This window comes from Schistosoma mansoni, chromosome 6 (genome assembly GCF_000237925.1).
Source record: "Schistosoma mansoni strain Puerto Rico chromosome 6, complete genome".
Lineage (NCBI taxonomy): Eukaryota > Metazoa > Platyhelminthes > Trematoda > Strigeidida > Schistosomatidae > Schistosoma > Schistosoma mansoni.
In genome coordinates this window covers 17,770,391-17,785,727 of record NC_031500.1, presented here as the reverse complement: position 1 = coordinate 17,785,727, position 15,337 = coordinate 17,770,391, and the positions used below count along the sequence as shown (strand labels likewise).

Genomic DNA, 15,337 nt, shown 5'->3' with positions numbered 1-15,337 from the left:
TAGTCATCATAGCGCGTCGTGGTAATCGGTGTTCAGGCATACGTAACACATGGCCCAACCATCTCAGTCGGTGAAGATTCATCACCTCATCAACTGATTTACCATCGTTACCTAATACCCTGCGTCTAACCTCACTATTACTTACCCGGTTATCCCAGCAGATGCGAGCAATATTTCTAAGGCATCTGTGGTCAAATACTAGTAACCTACGAGTATCTTCTACTCTTAATGGCCATGTTTCACAGCCGTAAAGTAGAACAGAGCGAACTGATGCGCAGTATACTCGTCCCTTAATTGATAGACGGATATCTCGTCTTCGCCATAGGTGACGTAAGTTGCCAAAAGCCAAACGAGCTTTTCGAATCCATGCTGAGATTTCGTCTGACACCAACCCATTAGGGCTGATCACACTTCCAAGATAAGTGAAGTTGTCCACACGTTCGACTACTTCACTCCCTATCCTTAGTTCGGGTGTTGACGTAGGCCAGTCCTGGAGTAACAATTTACATTTGGATGGGGAGAAACGCATCCCAAACATCCTGGCATTATTACTGAGTTCCAACAGAAGACTCTGCATTTTGCCAGCGTCTTCACCAAACAGGACTATGTCATCTGCGTATTCTAAGTCGATTAGTGGTCTCCTTGGTAGGAGATCAATTCCTGTAGATTCAGTCGAAGAGAGTGTTATTTCCAGCAACAGGTCTATAATGAAGTTAAACAAAAATGGAGATAGTGGACAGCCTTGACGGACACCACTTGAGGTTGTAAAATCATATGACAGTTCGCCATAAGCTCTCACTCGACTAATAGTGTTCGAGTAAAGAGCCTTCAAAAGGTTTATGTACTTCTCAGGTACACCTCTCAATGACAGACACTGCCACAGAACCTCTCGGTCTACAGAGTCAAATGCTGCTTTCAAGTCAAGAAAAACTATCATTGTCGGACGCCGATAAGCGTGTCTGTGTTCTAAAACTTGACGAATGGTGAATATGTGGTCGACACAGCCACGACCAGGTCTGAAGCCAGCCTGATTTTCTCGTGTTTGCAGTTCACGAGTCTTAGTTAGGCGCCCGATAATTATTGAGGCTAGTATTTTAGATGCTATGTTAGTCAGACTAATCCCTCTATGGTTATCGCAGGATGATTTTGACCCCTTTTTATATATTGGGACAATCAGTGATTGTGACCAGTCGGATGGGATTACATCCGTCTCCCAGATTTTAGCCAGAATATTAGTCAACCTAATCGCTAAAATTGGACCACCGTATTTAAAAACCTCTGGAGCCAATCCATCAGGACCAGCTGCTCTTCCTCGTTTCAGATTACCTATAGCCTTTTGAACTTCAAGTAGGGTCGGGGGGCCTACTTCAATGTTCCATTCCAGTTTTCTGGGAATAGTGGGTAGTTGTGCAGTAGCTGAAGGACAGCTAAACTGCTCCTTAAAGTGTTCCCCGCCCATCGTTCTAAACGTTTAGGTTGAGAGCAGATAAGGGTTCCGTCTTTTTCCGAGATTGTCTCACTCACACTAGACTTCTTAATTCCGGTTTCTTTTATTAGTCTGAATAGTTGCCTGGTGTTGCCTACAGCCGCTGCCTTTTCCATCTCTTTTGCTTTCGTTGCCCACCACTGCTCACGATCGTTCCTTAGGCTTTTAGTTAACCTAGATCTAATTTCTTTACGCTCATCGTCATGTTCAGAGCCTGATGGGATGAGTTTACGCGAATCCATCAGTGAAAAAGACTTAGAAGAAATCCACTGGTTTTTTGGAGCCTCTATGGTTTAAATGACTAATAGATGTTACTGCCGTTTCCACAGCTGTTCGTGTGTCTTTCCAAGCAGCATCTGGGTCAGTCTCGTTTACAGAACTGCCTAGATGTGAACTCAGTTGTTTCTGGAATTCGCATTTGGCTTTCTCGTCCTCCAGTTTAATCCTAATGGGTCTTCTTAGTGTACTTTTCCTGCGTCCATTGAGGCGCAGACAAATGCGCGCTCGCATTAAAGCGTGATCAGAGTCTAAACAAGTATTCCAATACGAGCGACAATCTTCTATTGAGCCTCTCCAACGATGACTGATGACAATATGGTCTATTTGAGTCCATCGTTGGTTGGGTGCAGGTGGTCGCCATGTTAGACGATGTCTCTCCTTATGTTTAAAATTAGTGCTTGCTAAAAATAAACGATTGTCTGAGCATAGTTGCAACAGACGATCACCATTATCGGTTCGTTGAGCCGGAATACTAAAACACCCACCTAAATGTCTTTCTGTTTGATTCAAGCTGCCTACCTGGGCATTAAAGTCACCCGCTACGACTACGTCTGAGCGCTTAGCTTTCTGAAGAAGCTCAGAGAGCTTTCTGTAAAAGTCATCTTTCACTTCATCATGGCTGCAGTCGGTGGGAGAGTAGGCAGAAACGACGAAAAGGCAACGACGCGTGTCCCTATCCTTCCGAGTTCTTATGGAGCCATTCAGCCGGACAGCACACAGGCGACTGTTAACGGGGATCCATTCTAGTAGTGCCTGTTCTGCCCTTGTACTTAGTGCTATGCCTACACCTGCAAGTCCGCGAGAACTAGCCAACGGGTCGCCAGATACACGGAGGGTGTATTTCGTTGGCTGTCCATTTTGGCGAGGTGAGGTCAAGTGAATGACCACACTGGGATCCTGTATGCGTGTTTCGGAGACACAGCATACATCAATGGTACGAGATTCTAGAGTTTTAGCTAAGAAGGCCTGTTGACCGATTTGGCATAGGGTACGTACGTTGAAGGCTCCAATGTGTAGTTTGGAGCGAGGTTTAAGTAGACCTGGGACAGCGTTTCGCGCACTAGAATCGTTGGCCATGGTGACACTTGAGGAGGAAACCGAGAGAGGAAGTTTAGTGTTGAAAGTCAAGGTAGAAGGAATAGTAGGAAGTGAAGAAGAAGATTGATTATGAATACAGTGGTCTTGAGTGTTGTTAGAGGTATGAGGGCAGTTATCACTTCCCGGTTGCCCACACCGTGGAAGGGTTCTCCTGGGGGTACCTGAAAAGGAAATTGGGTTAGAAGTGGTCTTAATGACCTGAGAGCGTGACCGCAGTGCCCAAGGGACAACTGCTTGAGGTCGGTCACACACGACCTTTTTGTGGGTAGTTTTTGTGTTAGCTCCGTTCTTCAAAAAAAACCTTACCGCCGTAGACGGATATCCGTGGGATAAGGCGAGGTGTGCATTTTTAAGGCCGACCTTTTCTAACCCCACCCCTCCTTGTGGGAAGGCAGCATCGCTGTCATGCTGGTTGTCTGAAGGAAACACCTTACTGCCTTCACACCTCTGTACAGTCGACAGTACGACTTCGCCTTCGGACCTTGGGTTTGCTGCTTTTAGTCTCACCGCTCTTCAACCGACCTGTCTGGCATGGTAGGACCTCGAGGAACGACTGTTCCAGCCAGCATAGCTCGATTGCTTCATCACGATAGGCAAGCAGCAGCAACGGTCGAGTTTATGTACTACCACCACTAAATTAACTGCTTCTATGAATTTGGTGTTCATCTTGTTGTGCTAACAATGTATGGCAACTTGGACCGATGCATATATGTGCCTGGTCCTACGATGTAGTTGACTGACTGATCTCCTACAACGAGAATTACTTTTTGACTTAAAATGGGTAGATAACATAGCCTTATTTGGTAAAGATCCTTACAGAGTGCAGAGTCTATTGACCATTTTAAGCAAAAATGAAAGAATGTTTCGGATGCTATTCTTTTGCTTCAAATTAAAAATGGTACTTTAGGACTAATCTGCACTAACGCCTAAATTAAGAATAGGGTATGAAGAAGTTAATTGCATCAACAGCTTCACTTGGAAGCTCACTAGCTAGCGTCTGGTAAGAATTTGGTAGAGATTTATAAAGCTCGATTGGCGTTCCTTAACTTGTGGCATAGCACTATACCCACCCATCAACCAAATGATTAGGTTATTGTGCAGCAGTTTGCTTCGTTTTACTTTTTGTGGGTTACTATTATTAGACAATAAGTGCGTTTAAACCGTGTTTTTTTGGGACAACTGAAAGATGCTGAGGTTAGGCATGTGGTACCAGGTAATGATGGTAAATCGGTTGCTGACGTAGTGAATGTTCATCAAATGAGGTGGTTGAGATATGTATTATGTATATTCTACCATTGTCCAGCTCAACAGATGTTGTCTGGTGTGCCGTAGACTAGAGTTAGTCAGTCAGCTACAATGTAGGATTAGGCATATATAAGCATCAGTCCAAGTTGCCACACCTCATTAGCACAAGATGAATACCGAATTCATAGAAGCGGTTACTTCAATGGTAGTATTATATCAAAGAAAGTTTGTGTATAAGGATGTAATACAAGAAAAAAGTTATAAAAACAATTTTAACCTGACGGTTTAATAGAAGACAAAGAGTGTATACACCTACGCCATTATGATCGATTCTGAGTCATCTCACCCAGTCTCCAACCACTGGTTATGATAGTCGCGCGGACCCCAACCAAGTAGTCTGCAGACCAGAAGTCAGCGACTCTAAGGACTGATGTCACGTTTTGGTTTGGCCGCCCCTAACTTTCTTTCATCAGTCTTCAACACTAGTCTGTATTTTCGCGTCGTGGTAATCGGTGTTCAGACACATGTAACATGTGGCCCAACCCGGTAGACTGTAAGAAAACTGGAGACGGATAAAACATAATATGGATTCAATTCACGAAGTCATTGACGATTTGATTGATCTATGTAGGTAAGTGAAAATTGCCGAGTTAAAGTTTATCCAACTTACGTAATCAATAGTTAGATAATTCGTATGTTATTTCTTACAATCATTAGAAATGGATCAGGTTCATTTATTCTTTACCTTGCCTTAGGTTATGAATTCCGAAATCCCTATTTTTTACTACGATAAATGGAATTATTTAAGTTATGCATTAGTTACATATAATAAACTTTCCATTCAATGATACAATAAATAAATCTGATAAATCAACAAGCCCATAGTAATAATAAGAATAAACATAAAGCATAGAATATTGTTTTTATTGACTTTGCAAAAAAGATAATATTAAATGTGAGGCTTGATTCTTAACAGTCTATTTTTAATTAATTTATTCATCATGTATTCGAACACATAAATATTGGCACAAGGAAGCACCAAATACATATGCGCCACACAAATCTCATTCGATTTATGTGAGGGCTGTGATACTGCCCACGTGCCCAGACTGAAGCGGGTGGTTTACTTAGGGGGTCACACCCGGAGCCTTTGACCTAAAGATCTGGTCCATAAGGCAGTGGAGCATCGTAAGGAGATGCAGTCCTATGGTAGACGGTGACCGAAGATTGGTTCATACGCCATTTGCTCCCTCAGGATATTGGAGCCCATGTGCACCATTGGTTTGGAATCAGGATTTTCCAACTCGCCGTTTCCACCAACCCGGTTAAAGCGCCGGACATTCACTTTCGTCCTCTCAATTTCATAAACAACACCCCCGCGAGAAGGTAGTGAGTAGGACTTCCCTGGCACAGGCTGTAAACGCGTGGCTGTGTGACAGCATTTCGAGAGAGAGAGTGGGCCCTTCCCACTTTCGACCGTACCAGGGCATTTGGGGGCTTTAACACAATCGTACTATAAGTAGTAGACAGCTGAGAAAAAAGTACATAGCAATAATTAGCTAATAGTACAATATATAACAACTGTCAATAAGCTCATTGAAAGCTTACAATAAATAGAACATGAAAATACAACAATCAAGATCTAAATAAGAATTATCATATTTATTTAAACACATAAATATTGGTACAAGGAAGCACCAGATAAACATGCGCTTCACAAATCTCATTTGATTTGTGTGAGGGCTGTGATACTGCCCACGTGCCCAAACTGAAGCAGGTGGTTTACTTAGGGGGCCACACCCGGAGCCTTTGACCTAAAGGTCTAGTCCACAAGGCGGTAGAGCATCGTAAGGAGATGCAGTCCCATGGTAGCCGGTGACCAACAGTTGGTTCATACGCCATTCATTCCTTCAGGACACAGGAGCCCATGTGCACCATTGGTTTGGAATCAGAGTTTGCCAACTCCCCTAGATGGATCCTCCACATCCACCAACCCGGTTAAAGCGCCGGAAAAGAACGTCAAGAGTAAATGGTATATTTACATTAATAATAATAATAATAATAATAATAATAATAATAATAATAATAAAGACTTACTTGAATGCATCAATTGGATCATTAATTTTTCTTAAATCTTCAATTTCTTGATCACGTATTGGAGCACAAAATTGTTTCATTAAATTAATTACTTCATTTTTATAAAATTCTAAACTTAAATGACCAGTTTCTTCTAATTGAGATTTAGCTATATCCATATCCAAAAGATTTTCAATAAGTGTTTTTAATCTTGTTTGATTAGGTAAAACTAAACCTTGTAAAGACTAAAATAAATAATAAATTAAATAGTTTGGATAGGAAAAAAGAATTCAAGAGTTAAATAAAAATGTTCAAAGAAAACATCGATTTACAGATAGATTGCCCCCGAATGCCCGGGTACGGCAGAAAGTGGGGAGAGTACGCTCTCCCTCTCGAAATGCTCTCATATGGCCACGCGTATCTAGCCTCTGCCAGGGTAGTCCTACTTACAGCCTTCTTGTGGCATTACTGTTGTTTACTAAATTGAGAGGATGAAAAGCGAATGTCCGGCGCTTTAACCGGGTCGGTGGACATGGAAAGTCCACCTAGGTGAGTTGGAAAACCCTCATTCCAAACCAATGGTGCACATGGGCTCCACTATCCTGAAGAAACAAATGGTGTATGAATCAATCGTTGGGCATCAGCTACCATGAAAATGCATCTCCTTACGATGCTCTACTGCCTTGTGGATCAGATCTTTAGGTCAAAGGCTCCGGGTAAGGCCCCCTAAGTAAACCACCTGCTTCGGCTTGGGCACCTAGGCAGTATCACAGCCCTCACACAAATCAAATGAGATTTGTGTGGCGCATATATATCTGGTTCCTTTTTGTACCAATATTTATGTGTTTAAATAATAATAATAATAATAATAATAATAATAATAACAGATAGATTTGAGATATCATTCAGTTATTTGCAATATTATCATATATATATATATATATATATGCGTCGGTTTAAGTTGCACATCTAGATAAAATTGTCAAGATAAATATCAGGGTACTAGAACTAGTAACAGTACCATTAACAGTAGAAATTATGGTAAGACTCCGGGACTCAGGATTTAAGAAATGACAAACAATGAAAGGCCATGAGCCACTTCAGACGATTCTAAGACATGCTAACCAAATTATCTAACTATTAGTTACGAAAATTGGGTGAATTTTAACTAGGCAGTTTTCCTCCACCTATATGGATCAGTCAAATTGTCAATGACTTCGTGAATTGGCTCCACATTATGGTTTGTCCGTCTCTAGTTTTCTTCCAATCTACCGGTACACCAAACAATATTGCCCGCTGAGGTAGACGATGGTTGCATATACGTAATACATATCTCAACTACCTCACTTGGTGAACATTCACTACGTCAACAACCGATTTACTACCCTTACCTGGTACTTTACATATAACCTCACCATCGTTCACTCAATGGTCGACAGTGCTTCGAAGACATCTATGATGGAGTGTCAGCTTGATGATATATCAGCCTATTTACGAGATATGCCTAACATTGGTTGGAAAGAACAGCTTAATAGGAATTGGGTGCAAATCATATAGAAGATATTGTAAGTAAAAATTATATTTGAAATAATCTTAGTGATTGAAGTTCAAATAATTCCAGAGTTTTGTTTTGCAAACTGATCCGAACTGCTTTAGGGCAGTAATCTAAAGAAGCTCGAACCAGGTTTTGTGGATAAAACGTCGGGGTTATTTAAATTTTAATCATTGAGATTATTCCAGAGATATATTTTTCATCTAATTTAATTGTATGCTGATCACTGAACAAGGATTTTTGGACACAGAGTAACAAGGGTGGTAAACTGATTGCAAACTTCCATCAACTGAAGTGACTGAGACATAGCACACATGTATTTACCCTCTCCTTTTTACTCAACTCTGAACATACTTCTAATTGTGTACTTTCATTTTGCTCTACTATCAGAAGTATAACTTATACTTTACCAATTTACCTCCTGGTAATTTTCTCTCGTTATGATGTGGCAACTAGGAAGTAATATACATATATATGAGGACTTATGTTATATCCGTCTATGAAAGCAACTTATAGTTTATGTTTATTAAAATGGGAAATCACATTTAAACACTTTAAAAAAGACATAGTCAAGCTCAATTAGTACCCTAACTTCCTTATCAATTTAGAAGTCAAAATAACTTTATGCGTACACTTTAAGTAGGAAATAGTGTATTAAGTCTGTTGGTGTCATTTGATTATGAAAACCAAATTATGTTGAATGATTTCAATCTGCAATTTTATAATGAAACATTGAATGTCATTGGTGTTGAAGTACACATTGAATTGTACTAATACTACAAAGTAGATAACCAAATAAACTACATACCTGTTTAACTTCTTCCAGTAAGCGTAAAGCTGGTTCATAGTCTGGAGGATCACAATCTAAACTAGATCGTAAAATATCCCAAAATGCTCTATGCATTGTTTCTTTAATACAATATTCCAAACTTGACAACAACAACAAAAAACACATTAGTAAAAACTGATAAAAACAAGTATAGTAATATCATAAAATGTTGAAAGCCTAAAACAGCAATAATTAATTGTGAACTTAGAATAAGAAACACTATCGGAATATTTATGATACGTAGTTGTATGATAAAAATCGGACGAGAACCGGTGCTTTCAACGTGGTATGGTCGCCCTCAAATGCCCTGGTACAGCCGAGAGTGGGGAGAGTACGCTCTCCCTCTCGAAATGCTCTCACGTGTCAGCGAGGATATATAGCCTCTGCCAGGGAAGTCCTACTCACTGCCTTCTTGTGGCAGTACTGTTGTTTACGAAATTGAAAGGATGAAAAGCGAATGTCCGGCGCTTTAACCGGGTTGGTGGACACGGAAAGTCCACCTAGGTGAGTTGGAAAACCCTGATTCCCAATCAATGGTGCACATGGGCCCCAGTATCCTGAGTGAACGAATGGGGTATGAAACAATCGTTGGTCACCGGCTACCATGGCACTGCATCCCCCGACGTTGCTCCACTGCCTTGTGGATCAGATCTTTAGGTCAAAGGCTCCGGGTAAGGCCACCTAAGTAAACCATCTGCTTCAGTTTGGGCACGTGGGCAGTATCACAGCCCTCACACAAATCAAATGAGGTTCGTGAGGCGCATATTTATCTGGTTTTTCCTTGTACCAATATTTATGTGTTCAAATAAATAAATAAATAATGATAAAAATATCAGCATGATAAGTAATCATGTTGTTGCAACAATACACCTCAAACCTCTGAAATTATATGTTAAATTACTGAGACTGGAGCTGTACAAGTTCGGCTTATTACGAGAGCCTACAAACAACTAGTTTCGGGTGAATACTTTTTCTAAACAACTCCGCCTTCAAATATACAAACAAAATGCCTAGATCTTCAGCACCTTTTTTACGTATTCATTCTATTTGGACTACGTTTTTAATTTCTTTGTTATTCCCTTTTAGATTACTCTGCTGTTACATTTTACGTCAATAGATCAGCTTGAAGTGATGCACTATTTTTGCTGTGTCCAGAAGTTTGAACTTTATATTGACCAAATAGAGTAATGGGCAGGTACTGAAAATATTTAACATAAAATAAATGGATGGCTTGAAGACTGCTTCGCCTTATTTGGTTTGGTCAGTCGGTCAGTAGCACTAGTAGTTGTAAAGTTTGATTAACAGATAAATAGATGAGTCTGAAGTGAATTAACCATAAATTACGTTGATCACAAAAACTCTCAATACATTGATGTGTACGCCACAGTACAATGGAGTAATGTGGTTAGACAACTGAAACAGGATCCAGGTGGTTTAAAAATTCTTTTGTTAGGTGGAATTCGGATTAAGCTTGATAAAAGTCCTTGAATAAAGAGTCAGATAAGAAAGTTGAACTTAAACAAAGTGTTTATATACTAGAGATCATTTAAGATCGCGTAGTGTTTCTCCTTATTCTATAGTTAATTGCGTGTCATACAACAGAACTCTTGCAACAACAAAAAAATACTGAAAAGCTAGTCGTAAAATAATGAGTTGTTATACACTGAAGGTTCTAACTATTGAATAAGAATTTAATTATAGAACGGTTGGTCTGTCTGAAGCATTCCTTCTATATTTTAAGCTTAATCTGGAGAAGATTAAAGTGTAGGTACTACTTGAGTCTTAAAAAAGACAGTAACAACTATTTATTAGCCATTGATTTTCAATATTTGCTTGGTTACCAACTTTTGATATCATCTTTGAAATCAAACAACTCTCCGTAATCAATCATAACACTTACATACCTTTTTTCTTGTGGTTCATACTTTTCCAATCTAAACTCAGAATCCACGGTTATTTCATGTGCTAAAGACATATTATAGAATGCTTTAGCTGCTTCCGCAAGTTGATTCATTGACACAAACTTCGGAGGTGAAGCTAACAAGAAAGGTAAGAAATAATTTCAAGCATATACTTAAGTGAAATATATGTAGCCCTTCAACTATTCAATTAAATATGCCTACTACTCTTCTCTAAACATAGACTAAAAACATGACTTAAAACGTCTTTCACTTTAAAATCACACGAGATTGAACTAATTAATTTTCTCCTGAATTATAAAACAACGATTTATCTTCAATGGATTGATTTTAATAGTTGATTACTGAGGTTTATGAAAAATTTAAAAAAATCGTCTTTCGATGACTTCGGAGCAATTAACTTGAATAATGCAGTTTGTGAAAAGTACTCTGATGAATTAATACGAACTGAACACTAAGTAGATATGAACTAAGAGGATATTTTAAAGGACACAATGTACGACCTCTTGGCGGAAAAAAACTGCTTGCTCTAGAGGAAGTTTGATCCAAGTGAGGTAGACAAACAGAAATATAAAATGTACAGCTCAGAACAAATTTCGGTAGGTTCACAATTTTACAAGTCACATAGGCGCACTGAGATATTGGTAAAAATCGAAATTATACAAGTTTAAAACTGATTGTACTTGCTCCACCACGGCCGGTACTGAGATATATTACGGTTTTCGATTTTCAATTCTGGTTACTTGGCGATTCTACCAAGAAAGTATAGTTTTACACACAGCGTAGACGGTGAATTCATGAATTAATTTGGACTGAAAAACTAAACATACTAACTACTATTGTACTGATGTGACAATACGAAATATGCCTAACAAAATCATAATGAAGGAAACCACCTGTCGACTGAATCGTGTGCTGATCAAATGACGTTACATTGTCTTTACATGATCGAAAAGAGCTTATGGTTATACTTGCCGCTAACATTGGGGAACTAGTTAGTACTTTAGGTGTTTGAGCACATATGAATATCATGGGACACAAAACCGGTGTTTATTTTGTCGGGTTAACAAATACCTGCTACAGTCGCAACTCTTAGTTCATCACATTGTTATAACGAAAAAATTACGAAGCCCAATGATGGTAGTTAGTCATTAACAACAGAGTCGTTAAGAGTTGTACCACAGTAAGAGGAAGTTGGATAGGCTGAAGACAAAGAAACCTGTGATGGCGAAGAATTAGGCATAAAATAATATTGGAAAATGAATGAGATCTAAGGACAAAAAGTAAATGTTAGACGCGAAAATTTCAAGGAATACAATGAACGAATGCACGTTAGCTACTGGGTCATATTTTGAGCTGTATCATCTTGGATCCTAAATCACGGGTTACGGTTATTTCACTGTTTACAATTAAGAAAATCTATGAGGCCAGATAAGATACAGACCTTAATACAGGGAATTTCTGTGGGGATGTTCAGTTATGATTTGACCGACTCCACTACTTTACAATGGTTCTATTTTAGAATAGAAACCCAACCACTCCCTATCGCAATACGCCTAAGCGTGGTATTGTTTATTTAATGATGAAGAAAGGTGGGAGACACCTGTAGTGAATTAATGGTTACTTTCAGAGATCACATTTGACAATTCTAAAATGGTAAGGAGAGGAGTGTTGAGCAGTACACTTAATTTCGTACGTACAGTCTTCAGTCATAAGGATAGTAGGTTGATGAACCTGTGTTAATCCTGACAGATTTCCTTCCAGTGAAGGTCCAGCTTCTTTTTGAAAATGTTCACTGATGGTGCTGATACCACTTGTTCTGGTAAAGCGTTCCAGTCATTGACCACTCGATGAGAAAAACGGGACCCCACCTTTAGTTTATTAGATCGCGGTTTCAGAACCTCCTTGCTATGACCCCGGAGATTATTAGTGCTGGAGGGAGCAAAAAGGTAAGACATATTAACACCCAGATCATAATTAAAGATACGAAATGCCAGTATAAGGTCACCTCGCGTCCTACGATAAGATAAGGGGAAAAGATTTAGACGTTTTAAACGCTCATCGTAAGGGAGTTTGGAAAGACCCTCTACTAATTTTGTCCCTACACGCTGGACACGCTCAAGCGATTTAGTATCCTTTATCAGACAAGGGCTAGCTGCTTGGATACAGTATTCTAAGTGTGGCCTTACATAGGTGGGATATAAAATTCGAAACATATCCTCGTCAAAGCATTTAAATGCTCTGCGAAGCGACCATAGCGCTCGATAGCCTTTGGAAGCAACCGCATTGCAGTGCGTAGTAGTTTTTAAGTCGTGACTTATAATTACTCCTAAGTCTTTATGCGAATGAACGCGTGGCAGAGATGTACCATTAATGGTATAGTGGTAACTAATATCGTGCCCGATGTACATGAACACGCTCTTTCTGGAATTAACTTCCAGGCCCCAATCATGAGCCCACCTAACTAATTCGTCTAAATCTGCTTGTAGATAACAACGATCAGTCTCATTTCTTATTGTTCTCCAGATTTTAACATCATCCGCAAACAATAACGTCGACGACTTAAGTAATAAAGGTAGTTCATTAATATACAGAAGGAAAAGTAAAGGGCCCAAGATGGTGCCTTGGGGTACACCACTTCTGACCGGTTTCCATTCGGATAGAGTTCCATTGACTCTCACTCTCTGTCTGCGGTCACATAAGAAGCTTCCTATCCATTCCTGTATAGCACCTGTTATACCAAAGCTCGAGAGCTTTTGCATAAGACCTAAGTGTGAAACCTTGTCAAACGCTTTGCTAAAATCTATGAATATCACGTCGACAGACTGGCCGTTGTCTAGGGCAGCTGTCCAATCCTCTCTCGCAATGAGTAAGTTAGTCAAGCATGAATGTTTGTTACGAAACCCATGTTGCTCGGGAGTTAACAGATTGTACGAATCAATGTGACTCAGTAGCTTAGCCCGAATTAATTTTTCAAGTAACTTAACTACTATACTGATTAGGCTAACAGGCCGGTAGTTAGATACGATCCGTCTCTGAACATCCTTAAATATTGGACTAACTATGGCGTCTTTCCAGTCTCTAGGTAGTTGAGCCTGTGAAAGGGATATGTTGAAGAGCATCGTGAGCGGTCTTGAGATAATGTCGGCAAGCGATGGCAGCAAACGTGGGTGTAACCCATCGGGGCCCGGTATCTTACAAGATTTTAGGTTAGTTATCAAAGGAAGAACAATATCCTCTGTCACGTGCAAAGGTCCTATGGCTGGTATCTCATTGTCAACGAGACAAGTAGTTGTAACACTACACGTAGAGTAGACTTCACTGAAATAGTTAGCAAATAACTCCGCTTTCACTAGATCAGATTCAGCCAATAAAGCTGAATTTTCGCTTAACAGTAATGAGGGGATACCATCACTACGTTTCGTCCGCCTTTTAACGTACGAAAACAGTCGCTTCGGACAGGTACAGCTATCGTATGCCAACTGTCGTTCGTAAGCCGTGCGGGATTTAGCTATGGTCTTTTTACATATATTCCGGATTTTTTTTATATTCGCACTTAAATGATGCCTGACCTGTTGACAAGAATAAGTCCCAGAAGTGTTTCCTACGCTTCAACAGCTTCCGGGTTTCCTTATTAATCCATGGGGGGCAATATGATAACTTACGTGCTGACCATGGGATAAACGGTTGAGTTACGGATTCGAACGTAGACTTAAACCTATTCCATGCATCATCAATCGATCCATCAGCATCGACCGACCAGTCAATTGAGATAGCATAGTCCCTGATTGCCGGAATATTAGCTCTCCAGATATTAGGACGGGGTGGAGCTGATGCAAATTCTATACCATGTATCCGGAACTTAAAGGAAAGTACGACATGGTCACTATTCACCAGTGGGGGAAGATGTTGAATGTCAACGATATCTTCACAGTGGTGTGTGAGGACAAGGTCTATCAATGACGGATTATGTTGCAAGTCTATATGCGTCGGCTTAACGATACATTGTACAAGTGCACATTGAATAATTGATGACAGAAGGACGCTATCAAAACCCCCACCTGGAGCTGTGAGCTCTATCCAGTTTATATGGGGTGCATTGAAGTCTCCAACGATGAGACAACATTCTGCTTTACTCCAAGAACAGACGTGTTTTAGGATAAAGTCGTCAGCGAGACAACACGGACTACGATATATTCCTCCTATCGTCACTAACCCGTTTCTAGACCTAATTGTACAACATACTACCTCACACGTACCACTTACATGCGCCTCCGATATGATCGAGTTAATGCGGAAGTGGTCCCTAATATATAATATTATGCCTCCTCCCTTGCGACTTCTAACTCTATCACTTCTGACACAGATGTAGCCTGAAATGACTGGAGAACAGTCTATATCTACAGTGAGCCAAGTTTCGGTGATAACAATTATATCCGGATTTAAGTCGTCTACCATCAAACTTAGTTCAGACATCTTATTCCGAAGACTACGAGCATTCGTATAACACACATTTAGGGTGTTTTTGGAGACATGCGTTCTACCCACACAGGTCTCGGAAGCATTGGCTTCCAAGACCTGACTACCCGAAAACCCTTAATCGTAAGGTTCGCTTCACCGTTTAGCCTTCGAGTTTTTAACTCTGTTAGGGCATTCTTCCACTTGATCCGATCCTCAAGTGGCCAGTCAGGTCGAATACGAATGTTTGAGTCACGAGTTTTGCGTGAGTTATTTAGTAATACGTCCCTTTCCTCAAAATTACCGAGTACTAATTTGAGGATCCTTCTCTGTTGGGTTTCGCCTCCAACATACTTACCAAGTCAGATGACTTTCGATATATGTACCCCTGGACC

The 15,337-nt window shown here is 40.1% G+C and overlaps 1 protein-coding gene across 1 annotated transcript in view; it reads right to left on the bottom strand.

Annotated features, from left to right (window-relative positions):
* The window catches only part of Smp_131420 (testis-specific protein pbs13-related), a gene marked incomplete at its 3' end in the record, with an annotated part of 26,793 nt that overhangs the window by 10,481 nt on the left and 975 nt on the right, over window positions 1-15,337 (bottom strand). Inside the window, exons 2-4 of the mRNA XM_018798459.1 lie at window positions 10,470-10,602; window positions 8,545-8,665; window positions 6,206-6,429 (exon numbers count right to left, since the gene is read on the bottom strand). Of these exons, the coding sequence (XP_018653399.1) occupies window positions 6,206-6,429; window positions 8,545-8,665; window positions 10,470-10,602 (478 nt within the window). The remainder of the gene's footprint in view (window positions 1-6,205; window positions 6,430-8,544; window positions 8,666-10,469; window positions 10,603-15,337) is intronic.